Below are 24,290 nucleotides of genomic sequence, written 5' to 3'. Positions count from 1 at the left end.
TGGCTTTGTCTTAACTGACCAGCTGATGATGTTAAACTGTGCCAGGATAGGTGAACAGCCCTGGATTATCCCGTTAACCCTTCCCCACAGTACATTTTCTTCTATTCCCAGCACACTACACATGTGCCTGTGCTGGCACGGACATTTCCCCTACAAACACCTTGGGCTGTTGCTGTGCCTGGGAACCTCAATTCATCCCCAGTCAATCCTAGAGCTATAGGAACACCCATACAGCATCTGCTGTCAGTGGAGTCCCTGCGACTCCTTATACAATGAGTGCCCTGAGGATCAGTGACACAAAAGAGCATATTAAGTCAAAAGAACAGCCAAGAGTCAGCACTTACCCTCTGAGGAAATTAAAGCCGTGTGCACACACTAGGAGATTCCCATAGGCATCAACTTTCAACAGGTTTCCATAGTGGGTATCAAACACCAGGCCTCTGTTAAGAAAGCGATTTAAGGTATGAAGAAGTGAACGTATTAAGCATTGACCATTTCAATAGCAGTTTGAACAGAACAGAGTTGTTGTTACTAGGCAGATGGGGTCCCTACTGTGCCTTTTACCTGGCTGCAGGTGAGCAACAAGAGCCCTGTGCTGTCAGGTGAAAGGTGCAATCGATCTGCTCTCCACAGACTTGAAAACAGAACCGTTTAACCCGGCAGAGGCTTAGCTATGCACATACCAGGGAGGACACGGGCCTCTTCCACAGGGTCACGAATCTGACTCCTGTGTTTGTGGTTCCCTGACAGTCCTGCTGGGCTGCAAGGGAGAGCAAGGTGTGATAAAGGAATTTCTCTCCTCTTTTTCAGACATGGACATGTAACTATTGAATAAAATGCTTTGGACGCTCCTGGTTCCAACTCCAGCAAAACGCTGTCTCACTTTGCATCTGGAGAATGGAGCCTTCCCACAGAGACATCCCTTCTGTTCCCACCCTGGGATGAAGGCAGTGGATTTAATGGAGTCTTCATCACAGGTTTGTGAAGGGCTACTGTCTTGTCACAGGCATGGGCGCACCCAGCAAGCGTCTTGGTATAAAACATGCTGAGAGGAGGGAAGGAAGGAGGCTGCCAGACTGAAAACTGGAACAGCAAAACAACAGACCCTATGGTCCATCTCTTCTAAAGAACCTCCAAAGGAGTCCAAAAAAGAAAAATCAGCAAAGGCACAAGAGGAAACAAAGGCACAGAGTAAGATCAAAAGGCTTGTTTAAAACAAGCAACGTCCTTTTTGCCACTGCTACCAAAAGACAAAATATAAGAATTTAGTAACCTGGCACCATTAATTTTGCTTTCAGTGTTTGACTGATCTACACAAGTCAACTTGATTGATGCCACTTTTATTATTGTTTACTGTCAGCTTAATTTTCAGGATGTCTTATGCACCAGGACACTATTAATTAAAATCATTAAAGACGAATGTTCTGAGGCATTCCATCAGGCTTATGATGGATAGTAACGGTTCCTTCACCCCTGGATTTTTATTTAACTCCCAGTCCAATTGTGTCTCTGCTGTCTTTGCTTTGAAAGTTATTTCTGGACCACGTTTTCAGCAGGCCTCTTTTCTTGCACACTCCTTTCCTGGCATGGATTCATGTGTTCAAAGGCCTTCCACAAACCAGAGCAGTCTGCTCCCTTTCCCATGATCTGTGGTCAGCCACAGGCTTCACAGGCACAATTCTAAAAACCTGGCCTCACGTGTTGCCTATGAACTTTACAGAATAAATACTTAGGCCTCGAGCAGGCTGGGTCAGTATCTGTTAGTCATTTACCTGGTAGGGAATGCAGGATCATACACAAAATTGAGCAGCTCATGAGGGTATCCAATGGAAACTAATCTTTCTACGGTCAGGTCAAATCCAAGAGATTCGTATTCAGGGGATTTATACACTGTACCAAGATGAGACTTCAGTTAGAAAATTTGAAAACAGCTAGGGGGTTAAACAAGAAGGCAGTTAAAAGTAATGTACCCGTTTCCCCTCCTCCCTCCTCCACATCACACGTTCCCTGTTCCCTTCTTCGCTCCTGCTCTTCGCTGCCTCAGGTCCCCCAGCCTGTAGCCACGATGAAATTAGCTCAAGCTCCAGGACTGCAGCTGAGCAGAGCCACAGTTCAGGTTTCGGCAGCAGAGTGCACCAGATGAAATATCCATCAGTCGATCACAGCTCTCTGCATCAGGAAGAATGTATTTCAAACTGCAGCTCCTCTCTCTGCAGTCCTGTTAGGCAGATGCATGAACGCTCCCTGTTCCACCTGCTTGGTTTTGGCTTGATGTGTTTTTGCAAAGCTGATGAAGAAACCAATAAATCTGGGGAAAACATGTATTCATGGCTAGAAAGCCTGAAATTCATCACTGCTGTGATACTGTTACTGCTCTGGATACAATCCCAAAGCTTAATATCCTCTTCAGATTTCGTCTCAGAGGAATTTATGTTTGCTGCAGACTAAATTAGCTTGAAGGTAGAGCTGTCAAGTTAACTTACGATTTGTTTGTTAATAATACCATATGGTACTGTAGAAATCTGTTTGCTGTTACCTTTATGTATCAAAATGCTACTCTTCTAAGCAAGCTTACTGTTCTTACATTTCAGAGAAGCTGCTCATCAGTGACACACACCTTAGCTCAATGCAAAAGAAATTGACTTGTTCAACTAAGTCATTCCTACCATCAGGCCTGTCTTCTTCCTGCAAATGACATTCCCATGTACTGGAAATGTTACTGCTTAATCAGATCATTAAATTAACATTTAAAAGGAAATGACTGTGTTTCTACAACAAACAGAAATCACTGTGTTTCTCTGATGGCATCTTTACATTTGCTGCATGTCTCTGTCTTAAATTGATCCTAAGATGTAACAAGGTCAAATATAATCTTCGTCTGCCATGAGGGTTACCAAGGGTTCAATGGGCCCCACTGTCACAAACACTTGAATACTTCACATTTAGCTAAGTGAAAATCAAAAATGTGCAAGTTACACAGTAAAGCTTAGTTAGAAGGCAGACTGCTTTTCCTGAGACAGATCTACCACATCTCTGGGCCTCACAATATATATTAATATACACTGTCTGTACTGCCCAGGTAATCACAACCATATTCATACTGTTGAATATAGAAGCTCAATCTGAGAGAAGAAAACAAATATATAAAATACTACAAAACTACTAAAAAGAAAAGGACTATAGAAGAAATGAGACTGCCAAGACTCAGATCACAGTAACCGTGACAGGGGCCTCATATATCTCTCAATCTAAAAAGCACCAGAACACTAACAGTTAATTTTCCCCATTAAAAACATAATAAGCAAACCTGCAATGTTCTTAAACAGATAATTGAAATCAATAAAAGTTATCAATTTCAATTCAAGCATTATTATACCAGTGGCAAACATCAACAACACGATATAACATTCAATGCACGTAGTCTTTTCTATCCTTTATGAAAGGAAGGGTTGATTGAGCTATTGATGGGAATAAGTAATCAGAAACTACAGCTAATGAAGAAAGCAGTGACTGACAAGGCAATTCTGGGGAGTGAGCTAGAGCTGGAGGGAGCAAAAGGCATTTAGGTGATGAACAACATTGTGAGAGTGACACCAGAGCATCATCTGGAAAAAGGAATTCCTCTGATACAGGATAGTAAAGGCACTTTCCAAGGAAAACAGTAATAAATACACCTGCACATACTCAGAAGGTGAAAGTGCTGCAAAGCTCCCCATTATGCCTGCAGTCCCCTTCTCTGTCCATGAAGCTGCTGCACTCTCCTCTTTAGCTTCCTGAGAATTTGACCATGTTACGAATTTACCCGTAAAACCTTCCTCCCGAACAAATAATTTGTCCAAGGAAATCCTGTTCTTTCTGAACTCACCAACCATGATGTTGCCCAGACATGAGGAATCTCAAGGAGCACACTGGCCTCTCCTCCGGACAAGCAGAAGTGGTTCATCAACAGCTCCAGCAGAACCTCTCCAGGGAAACAGTAGGGCTTTCTGTTAAACAACCTACGTAACTTGTTAACACTCCATCAGAGAATGGCTCTGGAGGGACATGTGGCCAGCTGCTCACAGAATGCCCTCACTCAATTCCTTCCTTTATTTCCCTCTCTGCCTTAGATTTATCACTACAGATCTCCTTTTAACTCTCTGAGTCTAAGGAAACAAGCTGAATCACTAGTAGGAAAGGCTGAAGAACATATCAACCCCAGTCTTCATCATCCCAACTCTCTGTTAAGGCAGCACTGCAACAGGATTAACCTGAATGCTTCTTGGGGGGGAGCAGCTATTTCCCTTATTTCTCAAGCTCTAGGTTTTTCTTCCGTGATGTCTCTTTCAATAAAATTAAACCTCTAGTTCATTCATGCCTCAGGTCCCTTCCCTATTTTTCTCCCGCTCCACAGTATCTGGAAAATGAGAGCTTTCTCCTTGATTCACAAACTAAACAGAGACGCAGGAAACTGGACTCCAGGAAACCGGAAAGGGACAATAACTGTTCTCCAGTTACCATCATACTTAGTATTCAAGATAAACTTTTCCATTAGACACACAGCTGGGAACAGACTGAGAGCTCACCGAGCCCACCTTGACAGCACCCTACACCACAGCTCATGCTGCATCCATCGGTATGAGCCACGATGTACTGACATTTCTCATAAACATACTGACTGTTTCAGTAACATGAGCTTCTGGGCAAACAAACAATCCACCTCCTTCAGATCAAGTATGAACAGGCTAACACTGCTGCAACTACAGCAGCACATTCAGGGAGGACGTCCCAGTTACGTGTATTACTAGATGAAAAAATGTATTTCAATACTGTACTCAGAGCTGGTTGCTCTTTCTCATATCTTGCTTACCACAGGCATCCATGAGGAAAGAGAGTAGAAAGGACAGATCAGTATGAAAAAGTAGTTTTAAACCTTCCTGGAACAGCTCTCTCCCTCAGAACTGGTTGCTGAGACCACAGCTTTATTTGCCATGGTGATGCCATGAATTCAGGTATTTGCCATGCAGCATCTCATGCTCAGCTCTTTAACCCAGCTGAGAAGGACCCAGTCTTCAAGCATCCCCAACTCTGTGACAGGTGAAGAGGCAGAGCCATGAACCCATTTTCAAAGCATCCTAACCCAAAGACAGTAAAACCAAAGCACATGCTACAACTTACTCTGATTTCTTTTTCCCTTTCCTACTATTTTATGGCCATGTCTCTGCCACCATGCCAAGTCCCCAGCTCTGGAGGACTACCTTATTTTAACAGTTCGTGTCCCAGCACAGGCAAATGCTTCAGTGGTGTGGGGCAATCAGCACCCAGCGCTCATGGATTATGCAACTGAGGTGGAAAGAAAACAACCAAGGGTTTAAAAAATCACAGAAGCCAGTTGACAGCATTTCAGCCTCCTCTTAATACCATCACTTGACTTAACATCATACTATTGAAAGGTAAAAAGCAGTACCCCGGGAGTGAATGTTGCAAGCCTTCAGGTCTGTGATGAGTGCAGGCGCCCCTTACACAGTACGTTCTAGGAGGGAAGCCGATCTGGAATGAGCAGGGGTTGTGCAGTAAGGTATGCAATTCTCATGCATTTGTGTGGTTGTTTTTACCTTTGCTGCCAAGACACAGTAACAATTTTATAGCTTTCCTGAAAAGGAAAAAAAAAAAAAAAAAGAAGGAAAAAAAAAATCTCTACAGAGGCTCCAGCTTATGCAAAATGCTGCTGCCAGGATTTTAACTCACATGAGGCAGATGCAGATTCAGAGTGTCACTCCAGTCTTGACGGAGTTACACTGGGCTCCCCTGTTAAAGAAAAAAATCAGACTGATTTTAAAACTGAAACAGCTCTGTGCCATGTGGGACTGTATCTGCTGGAGCTCTGTCCTCTGGTAAGCTCAGAAGCCGGCCTGGCAGCTATTCCAAATACACTTACAACTGATTTATAGAGAAGGCACAGTTGGTAATCGTGTACCCTGCAGGCAAAATTCTGTCCTCATATCCACAAAGCAGTCTTAGATCATCAGCTCAGTGATAATTAGGAGGAAGAGCCTATAAGCATATTGCCCAAGTGACACAAACCCTTTGAGTTTCTCTCAGGCGCAGAGTAAGCGGTTCAAGAAAGGGTCTCGTGCTCTTTTTGGGGCTTTGCCATTATTGTCCATTCCTCAGTCAGTGACAGATTACCCCTTTCAGGGCACTCACTTTCTTTCACACCACAAAATGCCTGCACTTCTCAGCGCAGGAGACTGGGGAGACTGAGTCAGGAGCTACTCTGGGAATCTGAGAAGAGAATTTTGCCCTACATCTGAAGGCACTGCTGGTGAGAGGCTCGCACATCAGGTCAGTCTGACATAGCATGTCTAAATTCAATTGTGTACTTTAACACGCTTATGCTGTGATGTGCAAAGCATTGCGGGATAAACCGGTACCAAACCTGCACAGAGTGCTGCACTGTACTGCAGTGCACTGGTCTGCAAGCACACACAGTAAGAAGACTAGACCTATGCTGCAACTTACAGATATGCACAGTGTAAGCAGGAATAACTTTGAGATCCAATCTGCTCTAAATACAAAGCTGGATGAGTTGGAATGATGCTGCAAAAAGGATCCACAGAAGTATGCGACCTCCTGGAAGGCTTCGCTGAAAATAAATGTTTAATGCCTGTTTTGTTTCAAAATGAATAGCTGGGGAAGGCTGTAGTGCATGTGATGGCTTTGTTTAAGCCGGAGAAAAGCCCCTCAAGCGCTGCCTGTTCCTTCCTTGTTCCTCCTCCACACACACAAAGATTTCAGACTCAGGCAGGGCAGCTTCTCGTTGAAGATGTAACACAGTTTGTTCCAGGGCTTGTTGACACTTCTTATAAGCCAGTCACAGTTCGTAGGAATAAAGCAGGAGCTAATGTTAAATAAACAGCCCTTCTTGTGCTGCTTCAGCCATGTCATTTTTGTGAGATGTATTTGCTGTCTCAAACTGCACACCTGCAACCAAGTTCATTTCCAGTCACTATGGGTCTGGTGCTGGTAAAAGCCCTGAACTGAGAACAGTGACAACATGCTGATTTCCCATACTGCTGAGGCAGCTTTGAGGAAGGAGCTCCCCATCACCAGCACTGTCATGGTTTAGCAAGGGAAAGATGAGCTCAGGAGTCTGCTGCAGTAACAACAGAAGCCCGCAAATCGAGCAGCTCCTATGGGGAGAGAGGCAGGGAGAGGACTACTAAATGATAACCTGAAGCGTTAATTATCCCTGACTCTGTTTTTATCCCACAAGTCACTCAATCTCTTTTGCTAATGTGTTCTCCTATGACATCCAAGCCTCTCCTGAAGGATAATCATACCTTTCATCAGCCAGCTCCTCGCCTGCTTTCTCTCCCAGCTGGAAGCCAAAAGCAGCCCAGAGAAAAATGCTCACAGTGCCCCTGTAAACATCCCTGCATTAGCAGGGGACTTCACAGGAGCAGCTGCTTTCTGCAGCTGGTGCATCGCCTGCTCTGATCCTTTGGGTACATTCCAGCTTGGCTCCTTCCCTGCCCCGTCCTTGGTCCTTGCCACTCAGAGTCTCTTGGGAATTGAACACCTTGGTCTACCCACAGTGTTTTGGTTGGTAGATGAAACTAACTGGCTTTTGACTTTCAGGTGTTCAGATAAGATCAGCATTTCTCAAATGAGAGGTGATGACCTCCTCCAAAGGGTTGCAAAAGCTTTAACAAACATGCAATCTTCAGAAATTTTACCCGCTATCTGGGTTCTCTGGAGGTCACACAAAGGCAGATAAGCCAAAAGGTGAACAGATAATGCAAGGAGTTTAGCCTTGTCTCTGAAGCACAGGAAATGCAGTCTGGTTACTTTGTGTTAAATCTTGAAGAAATGAACTTAAAATAACCAGAAACAGATTATTTCAGTTTCTACTTATTCACCAGTAAGGCATGCAAATCAGGCAGTTAGGGACATACATGGCCAGGTGAGTAGCTAGTATTCAGATCATTATACACCTCAAGCACAACATGCATAATTAAGCTTGTGCAAATTAATTTCGGAAATTACACAAACCTGACTTAAAGAGCAGGATCAAAGTGATGCTCTGAATTGCACCACACATAATAATGCAGGTATGTATTAGAAATACATTTATATCAATGTTGTGCTGATGAAAAGTGCTTAGTTAAAGCCTTGAGGACTGAGATCCCCTTTTAAAACTCCATCCCCTATACAAGTATCTCTGTATCTTGCCTCAACAATGTTTATCAAATAAGATCCTAGACTAGTGTCCCAAAATAGGATAAATCTATCCCCAGAGCTCTTCACTCTGTCAACATCTCCTCTGCACATAGCTGGGTATTTAGTGCCAGCTACCGCCAGGATGTCTCTGACGATCATCCCTCCACAACCAACCAGAGTGATGACTATTTCACACAAGCACCAAATACTCATTCCCTGGCCCTTCTGATCACCCAACCTCCTACTCCGGCTGAGAATACAGACAGAAACAGTGAGTGACCAGTCCTTGATGTGTTTTGGATGTTGGACTTAATTAAAAAATAAACCCCATTGAAGCAACACTATCAATTAAACATACTAGTAGGTGTTGGGCAAGCATTTCACATACTGGCATAGTTTGAGGAAAGTTTGTCTCAGGGCCAGAGGTCTGAGGATCCCCAGAAGTAACCAGGTAGTAAAGAATGCTATCCAACCTCTATATAGAAAAGAGTGGATACTCTTTTCAAGGTACCCCTATCTTCATAACCCATTACAGAGCAATGCCAGTTTTCATATATAAGTAGAAAAGAAGAGGATTTATGCTCTAGAATACTAATGCTTCAGCTTCAGTGTTACAGGGTCAGAGGAAGTGTTGTCAGGCGCTGTCACTGAAATATAACGAAAGAAAAACAGTAACATTTCAAGCTGTGCTGCTCTCTATGTTAAAATAATTCATTACTTACACAGGAAGGAATCTCAAATGTCATGTTTAAGTTTCACACCTGGGTGTTAGCTTCCCTTCGGTTTCGACAGCAGAGTTACACTGCTCAGCTCTGACAGGAGCCCAAACTCACTCCCTGGCTTGTGCAGCCTGGCAGGGTGCTGCCATTTTGCACTGGAAACACAGCAGAGGATTTTCTTTTCCATGAGAATTGGAAACCTTGCAGAGGTACCTGTACTGTGGGAGCCTCTGTACTAACATGCTCAGCTGGCTTGGCAACCCCAGGAGCAGAAACCTCTGCTCCCCTTGCCTTGCATTTCTCTTTCCAAAGACCCATCAAGTGTTACCTCAACTTCTGCCACAGCCACTGCAGACATTTCACTTCCCAGCATCCTCACTGGACGCTCCTGTTTAAAGCCCTGATCCTGTCTGAAGCCCTGATTGCGTACAGCACTGGTTTCAGTTCATCTCTGCCCACGTAAACACGTGCCTGCTATGTGCCTGCGATGTGCCTGCCTGCATGCAAGGCAATGGAGTTGTGCACGTTTGTGCTGTGCTCATCTGGAAGTTCAGTGCTGTAAACAAACTGACGAAGTGGTAAACGTGCCTAATTGTAACCACAAGAAATCCCAAACGAAACCCACGGGACAACTCATATGTTTTCAATTAGGAAGGTGGTGAATCACTGACTTGCCATTTGTTTATGGACTCAGCTGAACTGTGACCGTAACATATTTGTCTACGGTCAAAACAAGTTGAAAAACAGCCAGAAACAGACCCCTGTCCTATTGACTCTTGGGTTTTGATTTTAACCACTAGACCATAAATAAAAATGCTCTGTATTATGCAAAGCAGAATTGTAGTATTTCAGTCTATATTTAAATTGAGTTATGATAGTACCAAACCAACAAAATGGGTAACAGCAGTGTTAGTATGTTTTGTTTCTTTGAATTTACTCTACTTTTTAATCTGAAATGAGAAGAAATTGCTGCCATGTTGATCATAATTTTTATTTACCCAAAGAAGCCTTTTCAAACACAGAAGTGTTCTGTGCAGGAAGACAAAGCTGAGCTGTAAACACACATCAATATTTAATGTACCTTTTCTATTCCACTAGAAATTATGTATTTGTAGCGATCAGCAAACAAGACCTTGACAAAACCTCCAGGTGCATCCCAGGATACTTTCGTATGCTTAACACACACACTGCTCTGCTGTGCATGAACAGCCAGACCTTGCACTAAGCCTCTTGCAGCCACAGATGTTTTTGACACTAAGTCTGATGACAGGAAGCAAAGCAAGAGTCACTGATCATCACATGGTTGAATCTTTTGGTTCTGAGCTTCAGTGGCTCCCCAGCACCCTTTTCTGACAATGCCCAGTACAGGGTTCTGGGTGGAAACCAAGCACACACCTATAGAAAAGAACAAAGGTTCTGCAGTCCTCACCTGCAGCAGTGCCCATAAAGCGTAAAACTATGCACCCATTCTGCAGCCTCAGTGATGGAAAATTCCTTACCTCTAATGCTCCTGCAAACTTCCCCAAGTGCACAGCACAGCTTTCAGGTCTAAAACCTCTAACCTGGAACTGTATCAGCTCCCATTCTCCCACTCTGCATGCTAAAAGGATCTGTAAAGACAGGATTTGTTGTTGCTTCAAGGACTGACACAGTATTGTACGGCCAGCTTGGCTCTGAATCACTGGGTTGTTTTTAGTGCTGTGTTTCTACTTGTTTTAAAAACAAGTGTTGTCAAATATCATCAGTTTTAACTCTTCCCAAAGCAGGCTTATTAGTGCTCTCATTGGTAAATTCCAGCTATTTTTAGTTTTCTGCTGCTGCACTTTGTTTGCCTTTGATGTAACAAAGATTTGATCTGTTTGGATATGCCTCAGAGGCTGGCAAAACAGCGCTTAGTGTTGGAAAAATTTCTTCTGCTGAATAAAAATGCATGGCTTGAGGTAACAACAGCAGCACTGAGGTCACATTTTGTATGTTGAGAGAAGCAATTCAGACGGACTCTGCATTTCAAGGAAACTTCCGTTTGTTTGCATAATATTCCTCTGCACTGGAATAATATTTTAAAGATGACTACACAGCCACCTGTTCTTTCATGGGAATTTTTTACTGACACAAGAAAATCTTTTTTTGTACTTAAAAAGTGGCCTTCCCAATTAACTTTCTCAGATACAGCCCACTAGGAGTCACAATCCCATACTGGAAATATCCCTGCATTTCCATGGAAACAAACTACTGTGCCAAAATATGGGCTTAGTTCTTCAATGAAGACTTCCGAACAGGGAAGAATTAGTTGCAGGGGCTTCGTGTTCAAATATAATTTGTTAAAATCTTGAAATAAGAAGAAAATTACTTAAAGGTATAGTAGCCATTTATACACTGTATCTCAGGCAATATTCAGGTGTATCAGTGTCCAAATACATCCAGCTTCTTTATTTCTCTCCATATTCACTTAAGAGAGTGAGCCTCAAAAGCTACCTATTTGTTTAACAGTGTGTACCTGGGCTTGCTTATATGTAGCACAGGTGTCTGTGCTGACAATAAGCCATGTATATAAGTTTTAAACATAAGCTTTAACCATAAGCTTTTCTGTAGCATGCTAAAGTAAGGCATTCAACAAAGCAATAGCACACATGTGATCTCAGACTTAAAGCCTTCTGTACTCTCAGCTTTGGTTCCTCCTACAGAGTAAGCTTTTTGTGTCATCGCAAGGGTATTTGCAACTTAATAGTACTTCTGTTATGGTATTAAGATTAGTAGATAAGGGGATCTATTACAGTGAAAAATACCTCCATATTTCTGTCCATCTGGCAAGGACAAGAACTGGCCTTTGGTATACAAACAGCCTCCTGACCCAGCTTGGTGTTATTCTCATGTTTTTAAGAGCAAGAAAACAGAATACAGCAGCTTTTGGAACTTTCCTTACTTTGTGAAGACTTGTTCTTTCAGCAGATCTGACACCGATTCTTGAAGAATCCACAGCCAGCAGATTAGCAGTTTGTCAGTCAGTGATTTACTGGGACAGAGCAAGCAACACATGCTTTCTCCACTCCCCATTCCCAATGCCAACATTTGAGATCTCACTGCTCCAGACGTCAGAAGAGCAGCAACACAAAGAAGGCATGGGCAGTAGCCACTCAACATTGCACTGGTATTTGAAGAAACATCCAGCTCAAAGCATACTAGGAACAATTTAGCTTCTCCATCTGCCTTTAGCTTTGAAACACTAATGGCTAAACCAGCCTCTAAAATCTGCAAAATCTGCACCTGTTAAACTGGAAACGTGCAAATGTGAAAAAGTAGACAGCAGATGTGCAACAGTCGAGGCATCTCTCGGTTTTCGCTAGAACAATCTGAAGGCTACTGTTGTCACATCTACCAAATTCCTTCTCTAGCCACCATACTATCTCTGTATGACACAAAGAATTACGGTATCAGAGAATTGGGAAAGAAGCAAAACTGCTTAGTATCTCCCCAGAAGAGCCTCAAAGCCTGTAGTCCTTAAGTCACGATGAAAACTAAAGACAAACCCTTAACCTAAGCAGGAGAGCCTCATTAGAACATTTGAATGAGTCCAGTACCAATAAACTGACAAGAACAGTATCTGAACAGAAGAACAAGTAATTCTTTGTAGTACATTACAAGCTCAGCAGCTTTTAAAAGCATTCAGTTCAATCTTTCATGTATAAAACTCCCACGCTTATACTTTGTTTTTCATCTATGCAATCCAGAATTTTTCTATACAAGGTACAAATTCATTAGTCCCATTTCTCAGTTGTGGAAAGCAAAACACAGAAAACTGATACATCTGAGTTACAGTAAAAATACCAGATCGATTAAAGAACCAGTTCTTAATTCAGCTGCCACCTTTTCTCGCAGATCACACATAGCAAAAATCCAAGCCTACCTTCTGCTTGAGTGTATCTTTTCCAGACTCAACAGGTAAAGAAAAACATCTCAAAAATAAGATGTGGTTGTGAAAAATTTCCCTCTCCTCCAAATTGCAAGGAATGCTTAGACACAAACACTTACTTGAGGAAGAGGCAAAACCTGTTTACTCATGTTGTGCTTTGGAGTAAGTTGGAAAAGAGTAAAGCTGTCCTTCCCATGTCTTTTCCCATGTGATGAGAAGGGAAATGCCACAGCAGGAAGCATAAGCAATTTTGCAATAAAATCTTTGCAGTGCACCAAATCTTGGTATTAAGCTGGCAATATTTCCAGGACACAAATTATATTCCAATCATATTGTATTAATTGTATTTGCACTCAATAAAACCAGTATTTTTCAAGCCTTATTTCCCCTTCCTTCTTATTGAAAGTTTTCAGCAGCCAGTGATGATTTTATTATTGATTTCTGGAGAATGTGGAAGCAGCAGTGACTTAAGTACAGGAAATGCATTCCAAATGAATGCATTTGAATCTTATCTACCTCAGAGACAGATGAGAAAAATTTTGGAGAAGGAAGGTAGTCAAAGAGCAATCTTTACAAGCACAATTGAGTTTGTAATTCTTACTAATTCCCTTGCCATCTGCCAATGGCCTGGTGGGAAACTACAGCCAGTTTGAGAACCCCACTGCTTTAGCTCTACTCCTGTCAAGGGACATCTATCCATCACCTCATTGTGCAACCTGTCCCATTTAAGACCTAGTAATGCCAAGGTCTCCTGCATTACTTGGATCCAGACCTGCTAATTGCTGGTATAGCTCACACTGAGAAGGAAACAGCCAAATAAAATGCTGTGTGAAACCTTTCTTTGCTGCACTTCCAATGGGCCTCACCAGCTCTCAGTTCTCAGGTGAGTGTTGCAGTGAAGACTCTCTACTGACATACCTTTATCTTTCTTCCTGAGGTTTGCAGTAAACACAAACAGATTAAGCTGTGAATCTTTTGGATTATGTGCAACGTGTTCTTTTCCCAAGCCATGGGCAGTTTTGACACAACAAGTGAAACAGGAAGGCGGCCCAGAATTGTTACTGACTACTGGTTGTTTAGCCAGTTGGGATGAGTAAGACGAAATGAATCATTTGGATAATAAAAGCAACTACTATTTAGCAAACAAAAATGCACTACAAAGAGACCCTCAAGTCTCTCTAAGTTAAGGATTTAAACAAGAATTTAAAAAAAATCTCAGTTCTGCCCTGACAGCAGACACAGCCCGTCAGTGGCGGCTGCAGATCCTGGTGGAACACCTTCTCTTCCCAAAGAGCAAGGGAACCCTGGGGAATCAGCATGGGCCTTGCTCCCTGTCTGGCAGGCAGCAAGGACAGCAGCAGAGAACAAAGGGCTGCTGGGGTGACGGCTGCATAACATCACAGAAACTTGCCTTAATCCCCGCTAACAGCAAGGGCTGAAATAGCTGAAGACTTGCTTGCGTCAAGCCCTCTGAGATTTTAAGCAGAACTATTTAGCTATGTACACAAACCACAGTCAAACCCCACTGTTCCTTCTGCGCCTTTGACTCTCCTCCCAATAGCACCTTAGAAGAAACATTCTTTTATGTACTAAATGTAATTTACTAACACAAGCAAATCAGTAGATTTAATAGGAAGGGGATAGTCATACACAACACTGATTTCTGAGCCTCTAGTATTAGTGTATCCAGCACATAAACCCAGAGGGACATGGGAATTTCTGTACATGTAGGAGATCTTACTCACCCCATAAGGATGCAAAAGCAATGCTTGATGGGAAAACAAGGAATCTAAAACCTGTGCGAGTTATTTCAATTTCCTTTCATTTTACTTTGAGCTCCCAGCAGTCAAATCAATTCTAGCTGTAACCACAGTGGCTACAAATTTAGCAATTTAATGTCCATAATTTCTCAGAAGAAAAAGCTAAAACCTCCAGATTCTTTTCTTTGCTTGCCCAACCCAGCCATTAACAGTATTTCTCAACCCTATGCAAGGAAAGAGATAAACACAATGAGAGAACATGGAAGTTAATTAACAAAAATTCAAAGTTCAACCTAATTTTGACTTGAAAGCAAACAAAATCGCTGTGGCAATGCTGTATCAGACAGCCTTGAATTTTTCCAATTCTGAGTTAAGTTGTCCTTTAATTTAATAAGGCTAAGAAATGCTACTCTATAAAACAATGCATGAAATCATATTTTATGTGCAATGTAACATGATGATACTAAAATTGCTGTCAGTTGGCAAGCTGACATTCTCAGTCATGCTAGTAGTAGAACATATGATCACTGCAGCATGCATGTAGTAGTTGTTACAATATACTTCAAAATGGAAATGCTACACCCCTAACAAAATTAGATTATTCTAGACAGAAAACAGTGTTATTATTGTAAGTAGATTTGTGTCCTTAAATTCAAATTACCAGAACAAAACTGTCTCAGGCTTCTAAAGTTCAAAATAAGTCAAGTGATTCTGACTTCTCTGGTACTGAACCACCTTCAAAGCAAGATTTTTGGTGCTACCAGTGGCCACTGACTTGGGAATAACAAAGGGAGAAGTAACAATGTGTTTTACTGACACCACAGCCTCCTCTTCACAAGATAGGTAATTCAAAATACTCATTCTTCTTCTGAGGTGCTGACGTGTGTATGACTGCCAGCTATAGGATGAATGTCAGTTCATTTCTGACAGTTCATTTCATCAGTTTATTTCTGATACAAAAGTTCACGACAGAGTGGGAAAAGGAGGTGGCATGTAGTTTTTGGCAGGGTCAATGGCTCTGACTGCCTTCAATCATTGGATATGAAGACTGTGCTTGGGATATTTTTAACAACTTTACAGAAAAGTCACATAGCAATATACAAAAGTACAGGTGCAGAAAACCAGATGAGGAGCTGATGACACTGGAGATGCTTCTGTTCCTCCTCTTTGGTCTATTTACATGTCTTGAACACTCTCCAAAAGGCTTCTGCTCAGCATGTATCATCTGGTATGCAGATATCATTTCCAGATGTTAAATTACAGATAAACTAGCTTTTTACATTGTTTTTACTTTTTTAAATCTAGACAGTATCATCTCCATGTGAAACAGTGTGTAAGGCATAACATGCCCAGACAGAAAACATGACAGGGTCTAATGAATGCACTAAAACATACTGACATAATACTTCATTTGCCCCACTCTTCATTGTCTTCTGCAATTAATTAATATTGCCATAATCACATTCTAACACTCCACTCTTTAAAGCCCCTGCAAGGCATAGGTATTTTTTCTTGTATGCAACAGTTATATATAGCAAATAATGGTCAGGTAACAAAAGCCCACATGGAGAAGAACGGATGACTCTGAGACATAAGGCAACAGACAGGGAATTTTGTGTGTTAATTTCCCAGTCAAGTGAAAAAAAAAAAAAAGGAAATAGTACTTACCAGGCATAATGTTTTTCATCTGCAAAAGGCTTTCAAACCTAATTACACTCTCAAACCTCCTCATAAAATGATCTGCAACTATTATCTCTGTTGTACCATGGGAAATGTCACAGGACAGTAGCTTACCCCAGAGTGGTCCAAATTTCCAGTTTTCTGCTTGGAGCACAACCCATTTCTTTTTCTGCACCTTACCCTGTCACTCAACTGCCCTGAATGCATTGACTTTGCCTGCTTCACTGCAGCACTGTCATCTTCCAGCCTTGGAAGCCCTGGGCTCCCATGTCCCTGGGTATTGTTGCTTGAAACATTCACATTTTTACCTCTCAACTAACGACGCATCGTTTTGTGCATAACAACACATTTGCTCTCTGTTTACAGGAACAAGCAACTCTTGAGTAAAATGAACAGTCAGAGAAGTGAGGATAGTGCTGAAGCTCTCCTTCTGTCAGGAGGAAAGTTAGCAACACACTTCATGCTCCATGCCAGCCCCACTGGGATCACCTGAGTCACTGGGAAATGCTGCCAGTTTGCAAAAGGCACAGAAGTTGTTTTTCCTTTATGGATGTGAAACCCACAACTCTTTTATATTCTTTTTAAGCATTTGTTCTTGAACAACTCTTTGCACTCCTTAAAGGCACTGTCACAACTGCCTTTAAACAAGCACTGAAAGCACGCACCTGCAGTCAGGTCCAGCACAGATTAACAACTTCAGGACTTAAAATGTGGCAGGAACTTGAAACAGATGTATAAATAAGGGGTTGAACAACCAAACCTTTTATATATAACTAATGCCTCATAGATAACTGCTTAAAAGAACAAAAGCAAGTGATCTGAACTGCAATTACCTGCCATAGCCTCCAAAACTGCTCCTTGCAGCACTGTTGAACCATGAGCACACAGAAAACTTCTTGCCCTTTGCTTAGCCACCAATTCTGAGTCCTGCGACCATCACACTGTTCCTAGCTACATCACTCACCTCTCATTCCTTCTCAATAGATAGCAAGTAGATGACCATAGCTGACATACCTGTTATTAGGTGTCCCCGACACTCTACCTCCCATTTTCTCAGCTTATATTCACAACAATTCTAAACTCAAATATCAAAGGTGGTATGAACTTTTTATTCACAACCTTGGAAGTGGTAATGAGAAAGAAGGCAGGATTGTACGTGACACCCTCAGTTACAGCCTGTGCGATACTACAACTTAGGAAAGTGTAAGTTGGCTTTTTATCTCTTCCTTCCTTAAAATACATAACATCATGCAAGTCTGATTATGCAGAAAAGAGTAACTTTACCCCCCTCTTCCTCAAAAGCTTCAGAGAACTTCCCTGTCAAGTATTTGAAAGATGGAGAAGTCATGCAAAAAAAATGTTATGAAACTAAAAGGTCTTATGCAGCCTCCCAAAGCCTATCTGCCATGAAGAATGGGCAAAGCTTTCTGACATAGCTTGTTCAGCTGACACAAGACACTCCCCCTGCCTTGCCTCGTTTGAAAATGAGTCACAATTGTGCTCAACCAAGGAGTGGGAAAGAGGAAAACCTACTCAAATATGACCCTCCCAGGACACAGGAGAGCTAAAGGTGTAGCCCACCATATGCACCAAGGATAAAAGAAATCACCTTGTTATTCAATGCCAAGCTTGCACTGGGGCCAGTATCAAAATATAGTGGAATTTAAGGAAGCAATTAGACTTATTAAGCTTTGGTTTCCTTGACACTCATAATCACTTGAAACTGTAGTACAGCAACACATCTTGTGACCAAATACAGCTTGCAGATAACAAATTTAAGGGAAACACCTAAAATGAAAGTGCAATGAATACTGAACAATATATATGCTAATAGAAGAAGCACCTGCTAACTGGACTAGCCCAACCAGTAACTGGTTTTTGCTTAACAAGAGGCAATATTCGAAACTACCTCAATGACAAAAAATATCAAGGAAATACTCACCGGCAAGTGTATAATCCATATCAAAACCAAAGCACTTTATCTTTTCCATGGCTAAACTTCTGTTTACAAAGACCCTGTAAAGAGAAAAGAAATAAAGCCAGAGAGATGAGCATTAATCACGTTTTAAAACAAACACATTCTGCCAGCTGTCAGGATGTCTGCCTCTCTTAGGTAAAAATCAGAAAATATACCTGAAAATGGAGGCATGTTTCATTTTTTGCCATGAGTTCTCCTGAAGCAAAGTCATGACTTTGCAGGGTTATTCTAATTATTGGTATGCTGTCTAAAGACATACACGCATGCATGCACACACACGGCTTTGCATGTGACCTGCAAAAATCCCTAAGAATAGAAGTGCAAAATCTCCTGAAGCAAAATTCAGAGATCGAGTGAGAGGAAACTGGAAGCAGAGGACAGGAGTACGATTTGCTTGATTAAAAGAAAATATTACAAAGAAGTAACAAGGAAAAGAAAAGAAAATAACATTTCTGCAAATAAACTCACAGTATCTGAGCCCTCTTTGGGACTGTATCTGGAAATTGAAAGCAAATCTGAACAGTTCAGTTTCCACATCTACACCAACAGCATTAAAAACATCTTTAAAAGCTCTAAAAAACAGCAACTGAGATAAATTTTCATCCACAAGAATGTTATTTCCATTGTGAAAAATTTTCTTTTCATTTATAACTCCCCTGCTTTTTATATTTTTATATTTTTATAACTCAAAAACCTGCTGGTTTTAAAATTCCACTTTTACTATTAATACTTATTGCAGTAAGAATGTAAGCTGAATACACCCAGGTCCTTTTTGATGACAATATTTTAATACACCATATTCAATTTAGTTCCAGTAAATAACATGGTAAAGAAATAGGTCAAAGAATATTTTCTTGCTTCCTATTCCAACTACTACAGTAATTAAGCTGCTTATGATTCCCCAAAACTGTAAACTCTATAGCAGATCTGTAATTCAACAGGACTTCTCTCCACTGTCTGTTTTATCTGAACTTTAAGAACGAGACCCAGATGCGGGATGGAAGCTGAGCCTCTTAACACCAACCTCTGACAGAAATCCCACATACCGCTCCAGCTGTGATGCTGAGACAAAATTCTCCTGTGAGAAAAGCTGCAGAGCCTTCACCTGTATGATTTCAGTATGTGAAAACGCTCCGAGTATTTACTAAGTACATTGCCCTCAGCAGAGTAATCAGCCTCTTAAAAACCGACATCGGCAGCACTGCTTCGTAGGAGTAGCAGCACAGGGACATACAGCAATGGAGACGGCAAGTGCAAAGCCAAGCACTTGTACATTCCAAAAAGCTAGAAGAAAGCACAGGGAGATCCTCCTTGGCACACACATTCTGGGCAGGTGGCCGGTACAACGTGCCCATTTAACTGTCCGTGTCAATCCGCCGCAGCTCGAATTTTAACAGCAAACTGCTAACATTAAACTATCGCACTTCTATGCAAGTCGTCTTACCTCATCTCTCACCGATGTGCTCCTTGTTTAGTTCGCAGCAGTCTGATTCATCTACTTGTCTGAATCATATTACAGAATTCCTTTAAAGCTTCTCTAGTACGATGTAATTTTGCTTGGATCTGATTTGACTTCAGAAGATCATTATGTCTGAACCAAGCCTTAAAGTACTGTATATCTTCTTGGACAGTGTTCTAGAAAACACATCTGTGGCTAATTTAACCAGTCACTGGATATCGTTGTTGTTCCACACAAATCCACTTGGAATACAGTTTCTCTGGCAATAGTATACGTTCCCCCTAACCTTGCACACTCTCTCTGGGAGCCACAGTTTCCTGGCAAAGTGCCTGCCTTTGACAATGGGGCTTGTCACTAAGGGGCCTCAGAGGTTACAGATGACGCTTTTTTCTGATAGATTTATGTATTACCTAAACAAGACAAAGTGATGGGGAAAAAAATGGAAACTGGTAAAGAAATGCCTTTTGGAAATACGAGATGGGATTGTAAATCACTAAAATTCACTCCTGAAATGTCTGGCTTTTAAGTAGGTGGAGTAAATTATCCAAATCTGCAGTTTGAATCCGTGTTTGTCTTAACATCGAGATAACTGCGATTTACAAGAGGCCAGTGCAAACTGCTATTTTGAACTAAACACAGTCTCGCAGTTTGTATAATGAAGATGATTACATTCTGATGTTGATGATGCCAGGAAGCATTATTTATTAGCTAATTCAAGCACACAATTTCTGATCTCATGTTTGTGCAATTTGTTTCTGAAAGTGGAAAGCTTTAAGAAGGAATAACATTTCCAGGAGACACTGGCAACACTTTTTGTCCAACCTGCAGAGTCCAGTTTTGTTCTTGCTTAACCCCTGGAGCACAGTTCTCCATCCTTCTGAAGAGGACAGGAATAGCGAGGGAAATTTAAAGCAGCTCAGAAAAGCCTTTCAGAATTGCAAGATTTGGGAACAGTTTCCCAAGTGAGGACAAAAAACAAGCACTAAGACAGAGCTGGATGAGCTTATAAAAAGGGTAATACGACAGTGCCTGTGAAAGGCAAAAACAAGGGAGCTGTGACCCAGGAGATTTCTTCCAGTCCAGCCAGCCTATGTTTAGATGATGACAACACGAAAATGACCAAAAACTGTGGAAAGATCTCTAAGCCTCTGACATTTTTTTCATTGCTTGCATTTGGAGTATTTACAAACTGAACCCTGGGACTAAAAAAAACCCAAACAGCACAGGTTGATACTGAAGATCTGGAAAAGTTTACTAAAGGCAATGAAATGAACAACATCTATTAGCATATTTCTGTTCCAAAATAAGTCTCATGACTAAAACATGAAAATTACTATACCAGCCCCCTCTTGGTAACAGCTGGTGAAGATCTCTCTTTCTCCACCAAGTTGTAAATACTGCCTATGACCTAGAAACCATATGTGGCAGGGTCTAATCATGCCCCAACAGTGCACAGGACCTGGCAGACTTCAAGGCTTCCTACTGACTGCTCTGACATGGTAATTAATTCACCAACCAGTGCTGGAATGAAGCAGAGCAAATATTTCAAAAAGCTAAAGAAGGCTATTACACAACATGTTCAGGACAGGAAATGAGAACACTTTAATCAATTTAAACTTGGATATGCCTTGACAGATTAAATGGCAGACTAAACAGTGGCAAAAAAAAAAAAAAGGAATCAACTTCACTTCTCTTGTGAAGGCCCAGATACTGGGTCATGTTACAGGCACTCAAAACCTCAGCTTTAAATCCTGATAAAGGAAGATGCCTCCCATGGACAGTGCCACCCCTAGACACAAGAGGCTAAGTAGATACTTACAAATATTTACTCCCAGAAGCTGACCAGCTTAATACAGGAGGTTTACTTAAAGTAGTAACTATCTGCAGTATCCTAGAAACTAAAGATAAAAGTTGAGATTAAATCACCACGACAGTTTCTGGGAAGATCCAGGTGCTTCTCAGAAGCTGCAGACTTAGCCCATTTCAAAGCTGTGCTTAGATCCTAATCAAATGTACTCTCAGCCTGATTTGTAGCCGGTCAAATGTTGGCTGCAAAAGTGTAATGTCTTCACAGAAGACACAGTATAAAGAAATAACAAGAGTTGTTTTTAATGACTATAAAGCAAAACCAACACTAAGACCCTAAGGACCCTAACCACCTGAGAGAAACGATCCTCTGGTCTCTAAAGCAAAGGATGAGATGACAAGTATTTAACAGCTCATCTAGACAAACAAAAACCAAAGAAGCTTCCAGATTACAAGCAGTTGAGATAAAGTCAGAATAAAAGGAAAACTAAAATCACCCAATGCTTTTAGTAAGTTTTGATCTAGAGTAATTTTTCCACTTGCCAGAGTCAGAAAGAATTACACTTTCCATTCCCCCTATTTTGGTGAGGTTTTTTTTCAGAACATATTTGTTTTAATAGGACCTCTGGAGTTAAAAATTAAGCTGATCTAAAAATCTAACAGTTCTGGACAATAACACAAATTAAACAGCAGGCATAGCGTGAGAACACCCTCCCCATTCCTTGTGCTGAGAGGCAGAGGTAGGTGCCTAAACCCAACTCCCCAGCTCCACATCTGTCAGCAACCAGAGCATCTCCTTAAATAGGACATTGCCCTTCTGTTGCTTTCATAGAATCTCTTTCCTTCTGGATGAAGAAGGTTCATATTTCTGCTTTGAGGAATAGCCCTGTGAATCTCTACAGTTTTGCACTCCCTGTGCAGTGTAGGTAAAGCAATTGGTGCTTGTGAGGAACTTGGTTGAGGGACCATATCCAGCCAGCACAGGGCACAGCTGGGAGTGGGGAGACAGCCGCCTGGACTTGGGGTGCCTTAGCCTGGCACAGACCCACACCTTTAGAAAAATGGACTTGAGGAGCTGTTTAAGGAAAACCATGAAACACATTTCCTCTCTAATGAGTTCTTCCTCAAAGATCAAACCCTGCAGCTTGGCCCAGCAGAAGGCTCTCGATGACAATACTTATTTTCTTTTTGAGCTCTATGAATTGTGCTGGATAAGAGAGAAATGTGTTGCATTGCAAGGAAAAAGGAACTGCTGAACATGCATAAAGGGAGTCACAGAGCCCTGATATCCTCAACACTGCAATTCACAGTCCTTTATATTTTTACAAGAGAACTGATCTCAGTTTTGTTACTGTTCTTGTCAATCAACTCCAAGGCAGGAACCTAAATCCCAACTCTTCTCAAGTAACACAGGAGAGGAATGAATGCAGAGAGAGAGAAAGGTTTTTATTTTATTTGTGCAAAATATCAAAAGTATTCTGTGCCTTGAATGAAATTTGCATTTATAATATTCTTCTAATATGACCAATATAATAAAAGAAAATGCACAGAATGATACAACCAAGGAGGAAGTTGGCACATGGCTCACAATTCGTCATAGTGAGAAAAACAACAATATGAGGTGAGGTTTCTGGAACAGAGCATTTTTGTAACGATTTTCCAAATGTGTCTGGAAATACCTTCAGCAAGAAGCATTCTTTGTCAGGAGAGTATGTTTCACTGGAAATTAAACAAATACAAATAAAGTTGCAACAGCGCTTAAGAGCAAATACAGTGGGAACTGCTAAGCATGACCTACGTGTGTGTTTAAAGAAGACTGTGGTGGACAGCTGGGCTTGAGCCAGCCATGAAACAGGAACTAACTAGCCAGAAGGCTCAGATTCCTGCTTCCTCAAAGTTTAGGCGCTTTGGTTAATCTTCACTTTGTGGACAACTTCCATGTTCAATAAGCTAGAAGAGTTAAAAAGAAATAAGAGGTACTAAGTGGAGCCTCCCATGTCCAAGTTCCCCACAGCCTCTTAAAAAAGGCTAATAATGAAATAAAAATCCCACTAGCCTTATGACAACTGGATGTTCTCAGTATTACTAGGTAGTTCCCAGACGTTGTGTTGTTGGGGGAGATGTTTCACTACATGACATTATTGTTGTGGTTACAGGTGACTTCTACCAACAGCAGTGAACTCAAGAGGAATCCCTCACTGACCTTACTTATCTGGTACGAATTACGTGAGCAACCTTAAGAAGATACAAACATATATCAGAATGTCTTGTCTTTGGGTGCTGGATACTCTGGTACCTGTCTTAGAGGGGATAAGAAATAAAGCTACTTTAAACTACTAAACCAAATGTAATAATTCTTTCGATAAGCTTTGCCTCTTCAGGCAGGTAATGACTATTCCATATATTATTATTTATCATAACATTTTGGTGTCTTTTTTTTATTAACGACGTTAGGATTTTCAGAGTTCCAGTTTATTCCTTCTTCAACCAGAAGAATATTCTGACAGGTCAGTATGTTTGTAATTGTATTTACAGATACTGTTTGGGCTCAGGATGATTTTAAGCAGATGAAACAGTATCAGACAGGGGAGACAGAAGACGGGCATCAAAATATCCTGGCCACTTCTAGTAACATTTCCAAATAGTGTCCTGCAATTTCACAAGACTAACCATCCTTGCAAAACTGTAGTGACAATATAACTGGAAAATCAGGTTAGAACTGGAACTTGAAAGTCTGATGAGGCTGTATCCAGAAACATGACTATGACCACTTTGC

General features: G+C 41.4%; 1 protein-coding gene across 1 annotated transcript in view; it reads right to left on the bottom strand.

The window, feature by feature from the left end:
- Window positions 1-24,290, bottom strand: part of NT5C2 (5'-nucleotidase, cytosolic II) — a 41,161-nt gene that overhangs the window by 11,655 nt on the left and 5,216 nt on the right. The window contains exons 2-4 of the mRNA XM_010017176.1: window positions 18,214-18,287; window positions 1,773-1,890; window positions 345-440 (exon numbers count right to left, since the gene is read on the bottom strand). Of these exons, the coding sequence (XP_010015478.1) occupies window positions 345-440; window positions 1,773-1,890; window positions 18,214-18,287 (288 nt within the window). The remainder of the gene's footprint in view (window positions 1-344; window positions 441-1,772; window positions 1,891-18,213; window positions 18,288-24,290) is intronic.

The sequence above is a fragment of the Nestor notabilis genome, unplaced genomic scaffold, assembly GCF_000696875.1.
Source record: "Nestor notabilis isolate BGI_N333 unplaced genomic scaffold, ASM69687v1 scaffold5466, whole genome shotgun sequence".
NCBI classification, from domain to species: Eukaryota; Metazoa; Chordata; class Aves; order Psittaciformes; family Psittacidae; genus Nestor; species Nestor notabilis.
Note: the sequence above shows the minus strand (reverse complement) of the source record. Positions and strands in the feature narration are given on the sequence as shown.